The sequence below is a fragment of the Chelonoidis abingdonii genome, chromosome 4 (assembly GCF_003597395.2).
Source record: "Chelonoidis abingdonii isolate Lonesome George chromosome 4, CheloAbing_2.0, whole genome shotgun sequence".
In the NCBI taxonomy this organism is placed as follows: domain Eukaryota; kingdom Metazoa; phylum Chordata; order Testudines; family Testudinidae; genus Chelonoidis; species Chelonoidis abingdonii.
The window spans coordinates 1,413,944-1,427,323 of record NC_133772.1 but is presented as its reverse complement, the minus strand read 5'-3'; the positions used below and the strand labels follow the sequence as shown (position 1 = coordinate 1,427,323).

Below are 13,380 nucleotides of genomic sequence, written 5' to 3'. Positions count from 1 at the left end.
GGGGTGCCGTGGGGTGGGTAGCAGCAGAGGGCACTGTGGGGCGGGTAGCGGTGCGGAGGGAGTGGGGGGCAGCAGCGGGTGCCGTGGGGCGGGTAGCAGCAGAGGGCACTGTGGGGCGGGTAGCGGTGCGGAGGGAGTGGGGGGCAGCAGAGGGCACTGTGGGGCGGGTAGCGGTGCGGAGGGAGTGGGGGGCAGCAGAGGGCACTGTGGGGCGGGTAGCGGTGGGGAGGGAGTGGGGGGCAGCAGAGGGCACTGTGGGGCGGGTAGCGGTGCGGAGGGAGTGGGGGGCAGCAGGGGGTGCCGTGGGGCGGGTAGCAGCAGAGGGCACTGTGGGGCGGGTAGCGGTGCAGAGGGAGTGAGGGGCAGCAGGGGGCGCCGTGGGGCAGGCAGCGGCCGGGGGGGTGTAGTGTCTCACTGCTCCCTCCCCCCAGGTGCCGGCACCGATCTCTTCGCCGTGGCGGTTCACGAGTTCGGTCACGCCCTGGGCCTGGCCCACTCCTCCACCAAGGAGTCCATCATGATGCCCTATTACCAGGGCCCCGTGGGGCTGCCCCACCTCTACCAGCTGCCCCCCGATGACGCCCTCGGCATCCAGACTCTGTACGGTGAGCAGCCGGCCCGGCCCCGGCCCCCTCTCTTCTCTCTTTCCTTCCCGCTTCCACCCCGTCGTCCCAGTCGTCAGCTAGAGCATCGTTAATTCCTTCCCTTCGTTAGTCCCTTCGCTCGTTCACTCGTTTGTTCTGCTCCAGGGAGGAGACAACTTCGCCCGGGGGAGGATTCGCCGGCGCGGCCCATCCCCACCCAGCCCCGCATCCCCGATCTACCACCCCACCGACCCACCCAGCAGTGAGTATCGGCTCCCTGGCCCCATGGCCCTTCTCCCCTCCCACCTGCCCCCTTCCTCCTTTGCCCCATGGCTCCCCCCTGCACTGAGCCTCCTTCCCCCTCGCCTGCCAGGGCCGTCCGGTGCACCCCACTTGTGTTGGTCTGTCTGTCCCCGCAGGCCCCGCCCGCCGGTCCCCGATCGCTGTCAGGCCCATTTTGACGCCATCGCCAACATCCGCGGGGAGGTTTTCTTCTTCAAGAGTGAGTCGCTTCCCCGCTGCCCCGCAGCCCAATTTCATGTGGTGGGGAGTCCCGTGGGTTAACGCCATCACCCCCCATGTCTCCTCTCAGAGGGGCATCATGGGAGTCAGTTCAAGCTCATTATAATCCTATGTAGCATGGAGTCCCATTGGGTAACAACACATTTTTGCAGCAATCGCGCTATGATTTCATGAGGCAGGGAGTCCCACAGGCTAACGGTGCATGATTTGGCAAGCAAGCTCCCTGTAATTTGATGTGGCTCGAATTCCCACTGGCAGCACTGGCTTCTGGGCGTCTGTCAAACTGATCTCTTAGTTAGCAGCATCGGTTTTGCACAGCTTAATTAGGGCACATTTCCTGTAGTGGGGAGTTTGGCAAGTTACTGGTGGGGATTTTTTTGTTGTCACAGTCCAACTTTAGGTGGCATGAAGTGAAAAGAATCGTTGCAAACTTGTGATTAACATCATTTTTGCAGCTCATTGTACATTTCCTGTGGGGGGAAGTTCCGCAGATTAACCCAATTTCTCCACAGCCCCAGGGGAAGCGGGGGGAGGGCGCGTGGTTTCTTGGAGGAGGCTTGGGTAGGAGAGAGTTTGGCAGGATAACAGCCCCTTTATGCAGCCTGCAATGGGAGGTTGCTTTGGAGGGGTGTCCCACAGGCTAAGTTCACTTGAATGTCCAAATTCATGTAGCGTGGTGTTCCATAGGCTAACACCACTTTTGGAGCCCTTTGGGCAGTGTGTGTGGGGATCATTTCTACCCCCCCAATGTCTGGGTCCCCCCCTTCTCTAATAGAGAAGCATTTCTGGAGGATGCAGCCGGCCCGTAACCTGGTTTCCCTGGAGCCAGCACAGACGCAACGCTTCTGGATGGGGCTCCCCTCGGATTTTGGGGCGATCGATGCCGTCTATGAGCGGAGTAATGACAGCAAGATCATCTTCTTCATTGGTGAGGGGGGGTGACCCCCACATTACATCTCAAGTCTTGTATCTCCAGTCTGCCCCACATAACGCTGCATCCCATAAACTCCTCATCAATCCCATATGACCACACAGCCTGCCCCACAATGTAACACTGCACCCCATAACTGTCCTAGCCTGACCCCTATAGCCCCCCGAGCCTGCTCCACTGCACCGCCTAGCCTCCAGCCTGTCCTGTATAACAGCACCCATACCCTCCCCCCAATGGGATCTCCAGGGTGCAGCCTGGGACTGGGGTACCGCTAACTCTCCAGCCTGAGCCGTCTCTCACAATGCAATGCCAGTGACATGCAGCAAACCCCTCCAGGCGCTGCGATCACTCAGCTGTCAGTATGTGGAGCCCTCACACCCAGCTGGATTGCGTGAATGCTCCCAGAGCAGCTCACGATTCACTCAGAGAAAGGCACCAGCCAATGCCCCCAGCTCCCCCAGCCTTGCACCCCAGAAATCTTCCACCTGACACTGAGCTCGACTCCCTTCCTTCGCCACTTCATCAGAGGAAATGGGGACAAGCCCAGGCTTTGTAACCCGAGCTGAGATTCCCCCAAGCATTTCAGCCTGAAGCCCCTGTTCTAGATAAAGCATCAGACAGGTGTAGTCACAACAGGAAGACGCATTTGAGTGATGAGACGTCGCAGGCGCTGGTAAACTGCAACCTCCAGCTACTGCAGCTCCCTGGTGTGCTCTGGCTCTCTCCTCGCTGCGGTTTGTGCAATGCTAACCTGGAACCTGCACCCCCCTCACTCGGCTTTCTGCTTTTTCTGTTCCTCCTTCCCGGGCCCAAAGCCACCAAACAGAAAATAACCAACCGGCTCTTGGCTGCTCCCAGCCACTGCACTTATTGCCTGTCTTAAAATCTCCACACCAGTGGAGGAAGCGCAAGTCTCGCTCGGTACGGCCAGCTGTGCGTTTCACCCCGCTCGCTGTGGCACTCTTGTCAATACACCGGCTGGATTCCTGTCCCGCCTGGGACCAGTCTCCTCAGGTCAAAGTCTGTGTCTTCCAGGCGCTGAGATGGGAAGGAGAGAGGCCCAGTGATGCTGTCTCCGTCCCTCCTTTATACTTTCTTCCAGCTGCTAGAAAGATCCTGGCTGGACTCGGGGCTGAGCAGCCCCAGTTGGGTGCAAGACCTCTCCAGGGAGCCCCTGAGAGAGAGAATTCTTCTTGAGGGGCCGTCAGCCCCCATCTGGCCAGGGACAGCTGCTCTTTTGTCACTACTGAAGGGCTGGCTGTGGGGTTCCCAACCTCACAACGTATTTCAGTCACATGGAGCACAGTTTCCTAACTCCCCATCCAGTGATGCTCCCCATCCGCCAGGGTGTTCGTGTTCAGCAGATCAAGGCTTTTAAAACCATCCCTTACAAGGCAGCCTTTGGACAACCCCCATCACCCTCAAATCAGTGATGAACACAGCGTTGATTCCCAGGGTGTTATTTTAAGGTACACAGTCACACCTCTGCCCTTTGCAGGGGTGTGAATCACTGGCTAACACGGAGGCCGTGGGCCCAAGGTCCACTCCCAAGTGTTGCTAAACATTGTGGTGTTATCCACAGGTGCTCTTGCAAAGTCTGTTAACACTTTGTGGTTCCTCTCCAGTGACCTCACAAGCTGATGTGTGTGTGTCTTCCCTGGTGGTGGAGAACATCTCTATATGTCTGTGTAGCCGTGTTAACCAAACTCTATCACAGATCAGTCTGGTCGAGTATCTTGGTCAGATCGTGCCTTCTGTTAGATGCTGTGGTTTGCTCAAGACCCATCGTGTCTTTGAAATCCTCCATGAGCCTCAGCACGTGTTCCATTCCTGGGGGTTTTCCCTTCAGTGGGGGTCCTCCAGCCGCTCAGCGCTGTGGGGCTCTAGGGTGTAGTGAGGGAAGGACGTCAGGGGACCCCAGCAGAGCTGTCTCTCATCCGCAGGGTTATGCACGTGCAAATATTCCATCTCCCCTCTTGGGGATGGGTGGGGAAGGACCCTACAGGGCTGCGATCTCTTTGGCCAGAGGTGCTTTTCCTGGCATCTCTCCCTCAGCTGCTTCCTGTGTCTCACCTGCCCGGGGGAAGTCCTTCTCCCCTCTGCCAGCTGGGACACTTGCGTTCCCCCCCCACAACCATCGCCCGGAAACCTGCTGCGCTCATCTCCTCAGCTATCACAGGCGTGGGTTCCAGAGACACGGTTACTCTCCAAAAGCCTATCAGGAGCAGTGTCCTGAAGACCTGGATCAGGGTATCCTCTGTCACCCCCTTTCTCCGTCTCTGAGAGGTCAGCTGCACAACTGCTCCCCTCCTGGAGGTCGGTTACACCATTCCCGGGTCACAGGCTGGGTGCACAGATGCTGAATCAACCGCTGTGTCCTGGGTGTCCTCTGCCAAGCGATCGGTGAGGAGACATTCCCGTACTCCCGCTATACCTGCCCCAGTCTCCTCCTCGGGGGGCCCCCTCGGAGACACATCTCTCCATGCTCTCCAGAGCTGGGTCTGTCCCTGTTCAGCCGGCAGCTAACACCCTGGACGCTCACTCACGGGTCCTTCTCTCATGAACAGAGCAACAAGACCCGAAGGTGCAAACAATTCGATGTTTATTGGAGTGAACTTCCAGCAGCTTAAATCCAACTTCCTTTGTCCTGATTTTCGAATCCCCACTTCCTTTGCAGGCAGGCGTGAATATCTGTGTCCTCACATCCTTTCCCTGCGGGGTCCCGGCAGAAGGCTCCTTGCTGCGGGCAGACACGTTACAGCCTGAGCTACACAGGGGGTGGGAGAATCATTACCAGTTAGCACGTCAGTGGGGGTATCTATCACCACTCCCACCTTTCATTCACTTTCCAGCTCACCAGTCTGGATGTGCATTTTGGCCAAAGGCACAAGAGTCCTGCCGCCTCCCCCTAATAAAAGCTCTGCCGCCTCGCCCGGCTGCACGTCACCTTGCTGAACTACCCTCTGCTGCACCACCGCAATCTGCTCCCATCTCGTCCCATGTTCCCTGCCCCAATCCAGACCCCCTCGCTGTGCGCCATGTTCGGCTCTTCAGAGGCTAATCCTACAAACCCGTCCGGTGAGGGGCGGGCGTCCGAGGGGCTTCCAAGCTCAGGGCAGCGACATTAATGCTGGCTGCTTCCTCCTAGCCCAGGGCTCAGCGGAGCTACCCTCCGAGCACCTCTTGGGCTCTTCTCTTTCCACAGGAGATTTGGGGGGGGGGGGTAGGAATGGCTTTGGGGAGGTGAGCGCCCAGCCTCCCAGCCACCCTGCTTCTTCCCAGGGGTAAAATGAGAACCCTGTGGGACGGGCTGGACCCACCCACCCCGTCAGGGATGCCACCTGATGTACTGGGGTTTCACTGAGCCCCTCCTGCTCCACCAGTCTGGGTTCCCTCCCCGTTTTGCTGACCTAGGCTCTCCGGCCTCTGGCAGCGCACACAGATAGGGCCACAGCCTGCTGCAGACCCAGCTCGGTGGGAGAGGGCTCCCCTAGCACTCACGTGCCCACCCCTTTGGGGAGATAAACCCAACAGAATCTTGTCTGGCACTGGAGAGCCAAATCTGCACAGCGCAGGCTCAAACAATCCCCCCTCTCCCTCGATGAGGCCAGAGGGGCACTGCTTCCGTTAGAAATGGCACAACCAGGGTTTGATAATAAACAAAATCCGTTTATTGACTGTGAGAGGCAGATTGGGAGTGATGATAGGGGCCAACAAACAGAAGAAAGCGGATCACTGAGCACATCACAAAACACGCAAACGAAGCTCGATTCACTAGAGAAACAAGTTACAAACCGTACCTCCCCAGGCTAAATGCCGAACTAGGCAGGATGCAGAGCTGCTGTAGCTCAGAGCTCCCGTTATTTCTTCTTACAGCCTGGACCCTTCTTAGCCTGGCCCCACCCCTGCCTTTCCCCGCAGGTTCGTTCCCTTGTCCCGCCAGGTACTGTCAACAGTCACTCTTCTTGGGCAGCTGTGGAGGAGAGTCCAGATCAGCCCCCTCCCCAGCCTCACAAAGGATTGTCCTAAGGCAGGAATCCTTTGCTTGATCCCAGTGGAAAAGCACCAGCCGAGTCCAAGGGGGTATTTTGCATCAGGTGACGTTATCACCTGACCTTGCAGTGTCAAAGCAGCATCCCAGGAAACGCCTCAGGAAGGTGGGAGATTAGTGTCTTCGGAGCTCTAGTGTCCTCCGTAAATGGCCCCTTGCGGCTGACTGTCTGGTGGATGTCCCCCCCCACACCACCCGAGGACACTCACCGTTGTAATTGTTACACAGTCAATATCCCTAACTCCAGATACAGAAACGAAACGTGCGTATGAATTGGATAATCCCATTCAGTAAATCAGAACTTCTCCAATGATACCTCACTTGAGCCATCTGGCGTAAACGACATCTCAGTTATGCCATATTCAGATCAGAACCACCTTTCTCTGAACTCTGGGGGGAACATCACACCCCGCGTCCCACCAGGTTTCAATCCCTCTGTCTGTGCTTTACCCGCAATAGGTGTCTGGGTCTGCCGAAAGGCGTCGGCGAGCGATGCCGTCTCCTCCAGGGGCTTCACATTGTTGTCCCATCCACACTGCTTCACCTCATCTTTACATACGCTCAGGAAATGCAGATCAAACGTTGCTTCAAAACGTTCCCCTCACCCATTTCCCCACCAGATCTTTCATCCTGTCCCCATCCCAGCCTCTCTCTTCAGATTTCTAAACTTCGCCTGCTACGTGTCAGGCGGAATCTGAAATCATTTTACAGCCGTGTCTTCGAATTTACACTGATCTAAAGCATCCTGAGCTGGCGTTTCATGGACTATTCAGAGCATCGCCGGTTAACTTTGCAGTCAGGGTGGGGCCTCTCCTCATCACACACAGCTTCTAAAAGCAGTAAAATTCTTGGTCCCTTCGTCTGTCTCCTCGTATGCAGGTGGAGTTTTTGTCTTTTTATCAATTTTAATTTTCACAGTGGTGGGAAATTATTGGGGGAGGTCAGATCAGTTTTTAAGAACGGTAAAGTTGAGATTCAAAGCGTTCAAGCTTGTGAAGACACAAGGCGAGAGACAAGGTGGGGGAGGTAATACCTGTGTTCGGACCAGCTTTGGCTGGTGAACGAGACAGGCCCTCTGGAGCTCCGCAGACCAGAGAAGAGCTCGGGGAGTTCGAAAGCTCGTCTCTTCACCAACCAGCATCGGCCCGATAACGATAATACCTCCCCCACCGTGCGGCTCTCGTATCCAGGTACCAACACGGCCACAGCAAAACAGCACAAACCACGAAGTGTCACTGGCACACGTCAAGATCTACAAAATAACGATCCGAAAACCAGCATCTCAACCCCCTCCTGCACCCCAACCCAGCCCAGGCCAGAGCCCCTCCCAGAGCCTGACCCCAGCACCCAAGCCCCCTCCCACACCCCCTCCTTCACCCCAACCCTCTGTCCCAGCCCAGAGCCTGCACCCAGCACCCAACCCCCCTCCCGCACCCCCAACCTCTGTCCCAGCCCAGAGCCTGCACCCAGCACCCAACCCCCCTGCCAGAGCCTTAGGTGGGGGTAGGGGATGGGGGTGGCGGGACTTGGACCCATTCTGAGCACCAAAAATGCTGCAAACCTGCCGCCCCGGCTCTGTTGCCCGGTGACGTGCTGCTGCCTCTACTGGGCCAAGCCCTCGGCTTGTTCCTGGGCCCCTCGGTCCAGCTCTGTGTGCGGCTTCCCCTTTGGCCTCGCTGCTTCCCTCCCTGAGGCTCGCTGGTAAACCCCAGCCTCCAGCTGCTGCAGCTGCCCGGTGTGCTCGGGCTCTCTCCTCGCTGCGGTTTGTGCAGCGCTAACCTGGAACCTGCGCCCCCCTCGCTCGGCTTTCTGCTTTTTCTGTTCCTCCTTCCCAGGCCCGAAACCACCAAACAGAAAATAACCAACCAGCTCTTGGCTGCTCCCAGCCACTGCACTTAAAGCCTCTCTTAAAATCTCCACACCATGGAGGAAGCGCAAGTCTCGCTCGGTACGACAAGCTGTGCGTTTCACCCCACTCGCTGCGGCACTGGGACCCCCGGGGTGCAGCCGGGGGCTGTGGGACAGCCGTGCCCCCTGAACTCTGCAGCCGGGGCCGTCTCATAATGCAGTGCCAGTGACTTGCAGCAAACCCCTCCAGGTGCTGCGATCACTCAGCCGTCAGCATGTGGCGCCCCCACACCCAGCTAAACTGTGTGAATGCTCCCGGGAGCGGCCCCAGCCAACCCCCCCAGCCTTGCACCCTGGAAATACACCGTCTGACACTGCTCCAGAGTCCCTTGGACAGTGCAGGCTCGTTAATTATTTCATCAGAGGGAAGTGGACACACACCAGCCTTTGGAACCTGAGCTGAGATTCCCCCGAGCACCTTAACCAAAACCCACCGTTCTAGGTAAAACATAAACAGGTTTATTGACGACAGGAAGGCGGGTTTCTAAGTGATGAGAAGTCGCAGGCGCACGTCCAAATTCCACAGCCTAAGCAGGATTTGACCCGAGCTGCCTCCGACCCAAAAGGATGGTCCAGGCAGGACGGCGGCTGGATTCCCGCCCCGGACCAGTCTCCCCAGGTCAAAGTCTCTGTCTTCAGCCCGTCTTGCGGGCGCTGAGATGGGAGGAGAGAGGCCCAGTGATGCTGTCTCTGTCCCTCCTTTGCACCCTCCTCCAGCTGCTAGAAAGATCCTGGCTGGACTGGGGGCTGAGCAGCCCCGTTGGGGCCCTGACCTCTCCAGGGAGCCCCGAGGAGCCGATCCTCCCTGAGGGGCTGTCACCCCTTCTGGGCAGGGACAGCTGCTCTTCTGCCGCTGCGGAGAGGCTGGTTGTGGGGTTCCCGACCCCCCAACGTCTTTCAGTCACACATGGAGCAAAACTTCCTCAGGCCCCATCCAGAGACGCGCCCCGTCCGCCGGGGGTCGCGCTCAGCAGCTCGAGGCCTTTAAACCAGCCCTGACAAGGCAGCTTTCTACAACCCCCGTCACCCCCACATCAGTGGGGAACTGGGGGGTTCCCGGGGTGCGGTTTGGAGATAGTGTCAGACCCCCCACAGCCTGACCACCAATAAACCCCCCAGCCTGCCCCACAGCACACTGCACCCCATAACCACCCCAGCCTGCCTCCTGCCCCCAGCCTGCCCCACAGAACACTGCATCCCATAACCACCCCAGCCTGCCTCCTGCCCCCAGCCTGCCCCACAGCACACTGCACCCCATAACCACCCCAGCCTGCCTCCTGCCCCCAGCCTGCCCCACAGCACACTGCACCCCATCACCACCCCAGCCTGCCTCCTACCCCCAGCCTGCCCCACAGCACACTGCACCCCATAACCACCCCAGCCTGCCTCCTGCCCCCAGCCTGCCCCACAGCACACTGCACCCCAAAACCACCCCAGCCTGCCTCCTACCCCCAGCCTGCCCCACAGCACACTGCACCCCAAAACCACCCCAGCCTGCCTCCTACCCCCAGCCTGCCCCACAGCACACTGCACCCCAAAACCACCCCAGCCTGCCTCCTACCCCCAGCCTGCCCCACAGCACACTGCACCCCAAAACCACCCCAGCCTGCCTCCTACCCCCAGCCTGCCCCACAGCACACTGCACCCCATAACCACCCCAGCCTGCCTCCTACCCCCAGCCTGCCCCACAGCACACTGCACCCCATAACCACCCCAGCCTGCCTCCTACCCCCAGCCTGCCCCACAGCACACTGCACCCCATAACCACCCCAGCCTGCCTCCTACCCCCAGCCTGCCCCACAGCACACTGCACCCCATAACCCCCCAGCCTGCCTCCTGCCCCACAGCACACTGCACCCCATAACCACCCCAGCCTGCCTCCTGCCCCCAGCCTGCCCCACAGAACACTGCATCCCATAACCACCCCAGCCTGCCTCCTGCCCCCAGCCTGCCCCACAGCACACTGCATCCCATAACCACCTCAGCCTGCCTCCTGCCCCCAGCCTGCCCCACAGCACACTGCACCCCATAACCACCCCAGCCTGCCTCCTGCCCCCAGCCTGCCCCACAGAACACTGCACCCCATAACCACCCCAGCCTGCCTCCTGCCCCCAGCCTGCCCCACAGCACACTGCATCCCATAACCACCCCAGCCTGCCTCCTACCCCCAGCCTGCCCCACAGCACACTGCACCCCATAACCACCCCAGCCTGCCTCCTACCCCCAGCCTGCCCCACAGCACACTGCACCCCATAACCACCCCAGCCTGCCTCCTGCCCCCAGCCTGCCCCACAGCACACTGCACCCCAACACCACCCCAGCCTGCCTCCTGCCCCCAGCCTGCCCCACAGCACACTGCACCCCATAACCACCTCAGTCTGCCTCCTACCCCCAGCCTGCCCCCTACTCTGCCGCCCTCCATACTGACTCTCCACCCTCTCCACAGGGCAGCATTTCTGGGTCTTCACTGACACCCGGGTGGATCCAGGGTCTCCCCGCCCCATCACCGACCTGGGGCTGCCCCCAGGGGTCACAGTGGTGGCGGCCTTTGTCTGGGGGCACAATGGCAAGACCTACCTCTTCGAGAGCTCCCGCTACTGGCGCTTCGACGACCGAGCTGGAAACGTGGAGCCCGGGTACCCCAGGTCGGTGACCCTCTGGAAGGGGGTTCCCCCTGGGCTGGATGACATTATCAGCTGGAACGATGGTAGGTGGCATTCCCAGTGGTGGGGAGTTCCCCAGGTTAACGGTGCTCCTCCAGCAGCATTTCAAGTGACAAGGAGTCCCCCAGGCTAGCAGAGTGTCTCCGGAAGCATTCCCAGTGTGGGCAGGAGTCCCCTAGGCTAACAATGCATCGCTGGCAGGTTTCCCAGTGGCAGGCAGTTCCCCAGGCTAATGCTGCTTCTCAGGGGGGCCTCCGCTGACACCCAGCTGGGCAGCCTGGTGTCACGCTCCCTCTCGTGGCACAGAGCTGTACTGTGGTGCCGCCCATCCAGTCACCCTGCAGCGAGTGCCCTGTTCTCATCTCTATCTCTCCTTTGCAGGAAGCACCTACTTTTTCAAGGACACCCAGTACTGGCGGTTTCTGGGGGGCAGCGTGGAGGCTGAGAGTGGGTACCCCAGGTCATCCCCCCAGGACTGGATGTACTGCCAGGGTTCCCCCACCGCATCGCCAGCCCCGGGGCCCCGGGGAGGAAGCAGGGAGCCTGGAGGTGGCCAGTGTCTCTGCAGTGGGGCCCTGCCGGACCCCCTGCCGGCCTTCCTGACTTGGACCCTGGCTCTGGCATGGGCCCTGTGGTGACACCTGCCGTGCTGCGCCGATGCACTTTACGCCCCACCGTATCCCACCGCTGGCACCACAGGGCAGCTGGGTGCACAGAGACGGTTGCCTGTGTGCAGTATCCCACTCCTGCCACCAGAGGGTGCAGCACGTCCAGGCGAACAGGAGAGTGTGCGGGGGGGCGTCCCAGGCGAAAACGGAGAGTTGTGGGGGGGGGGGCGGGGAGCGGGGTGCTGTCGAGGGTATGGGTCGCGCTTGCCTCCCATTTTGCTGGATCACTGGTGTCGTGGGGTGGTGGGGTTAATGGTGATGGCCTAGGCCCGGGGCCGGGAGACAGCGAAGTGGAGGGGGATTGAGGGGAGCCGCATGAAAATTGTCCAACCCAGAGTTTTCTAATGCAAAAAAAAAGCCAATGGATAACAAGCTGGCTGGTGTCTGGATGGGGGGCGGGGGGTGTGTCGGATCGCGGGGGCACATGGGCACGGCGGACGGAGGGGGGCAAATGGCACCAACATGGGCCAGCTGGGGGGAGTAAGTGCAGGGACCCACTTGCTGTCCTCCCTCCACACCCTTCATCCCCTTTCATACCAACACCCTAGTATATCCCTCCCACCTCCTCCAACCACCTCATCCCCCCAATCCTCTCAACCCGTCGATCCCACACCCCACCGTCTCCATCACCAACCCCCAATCCCCTCCATCCCCACTCCCCGCCACCTCTCGCACCCAACCTGATCCCCCTCAATTCCCCCCATATCCCTCTCCACACCCTCATCCCTGTCCCTCCGTTACCCCAATGCCCTGCCTCTCTCCCTCCAATGCATGCCTCTCGGCACCCCACCCTGTCAATCCACCAGATCCTCCTTATCCAAGGCACCCTAATGTGCCCCACAAACGCCTGCATCTCACGTGCACACACTCGCGTGTGACACACATGCGTGCCCCCACACGCGTGCAGCCGCACACACCCCTCCACCCCCACCCATCCCCCCACGCCCCCTCCATCCATCTTGCCCCACACACACCCCTGCCCCCAGCCAGCTGGAGAACCCCTGGATTCAGCTTGGGGTGCTAAAATCTGTCTCTGTCGGGGGGGGGTCTTTTTGTTTTGTTTATTCTGGGGGAGGAACACTTGCTGGGAGGGGGCCTGGGGAAAGGGGGTTCAGACACATTAAGTGGCGGGGGGCTGGATACGGGGCTGCGGGGGGCTAGGAGGATGGAGGGGAAGGACAGGACAGGAGGAAGAGGCAGAGAACAGGGACTGAGACACCCACGGCCATGCCAGGATCGGGGGGGGCTGAGCCCCCTCCCTGCCCCCGGTGAGCCAGGCTATGGGGCTGGGTGGAGCTGAACTCTCTGGGGTGAGAAGCTGAGGCCGGACACGCTCGCTGCCTGGCCCGGGCTCCCTGGGAAAAGCTCCTTCCTCTGCCTCGAGCTCCCCTGAATCTCTGGTCAAAGTGGGGCGCAGCTGATTGCTGGGGGTCTCGCTCCTTTTCTGCACCCGCAGCTGCTGGTTCCCTGGCTCCTTGCCAGCTCTCCTGCTGTTTATTAATTAGCTCATTAGCCATTAATTGTTCGTTCCAGGCAGGGGTACCACCCCAAATCAAGGGTCTGGCGGACGGGGGTGGATGGATGTCATCATGTCCGTCTCCAGGGCAGCCCAGATATTTCTTCCAACCAAACCTGGCCGCTGGGAGCAGCTGCCTGCGGCGCCGGGGCTGGGCCGCTCTCCTGGGAGGCCCCTTTCCCATCGCGTTGCTGCCCAACCCGGCGGCGTTAGAGCGCCCGGGGGCTGTCCCGTCCCGTCCCCCTGCAGCGGTGTGGGTGGGGCTGTGGGGGTCTGGGGCGGCAGGGAGCCGGGCCGCCTCACTGCACAAATCCGGTGAGTCAGGGACTTAGCCTGGTGGGGCAGGGAACAGTCCAGGGCTCCGGCCCCCGGCAGGGGCTGAGCACAGAGTTCAGGGCCTGGCCCGGCCCTGGGGCAGGGGGGGGCAACAGGCTCTAGGGTTTTTGCCACCCCAAGCGGAATAAATTTTGGCTGCCCCCTGTCCCAGCCCTGGGCTCCCCCACGCACCCCCCTGCTGCCCCAGCCCTGGGCTCTCTC

General features: G+C 60.3%; 1 protein-coding gene across 2 annotated transcripts in view; it reads left to right on the top strand.

Moving 5' to 3' along the window:
- MMP25 (matrix metallopeptidase 25) overlaps positions 1-11,699 on the top strand; it is a 19,755-nt gene extending 8,056 nt beyond the window's left edge. The window contains exons 5-10 of one of the 2 annotated variants that reach the window (XM_032791554.2): positions 432-605; positions 750-846; positions 1,004-1,086; positions 1,882-2,034; positions 10,443-10,703; positions 11,041-11,699. In XM_032791554.2, the coding sequence (XP_032647445.1) occupies positions 432-605; positions 750-846; positions 1,004-1,086; positions 1,882-2,034; positions 10,443-10,703; positions 11,041-11,297 (1,025 nt within the window). In that variant the 3' untranslated portion in view covers positions 11,298-11,699. The remainder of the gene's footprint in view (positions 1-431; positions 606-749; positions 847-1,003; positions 1,087-1,881; positions 2,035-10,442; positions 10,704-11,040) is intronic. The other variant, XM_032791576.2, reaches the window with a different exon arrangement.
- The last annotated feature ends 1,681 nt before the right edge of the window (positions 11,700-13,380 follow it).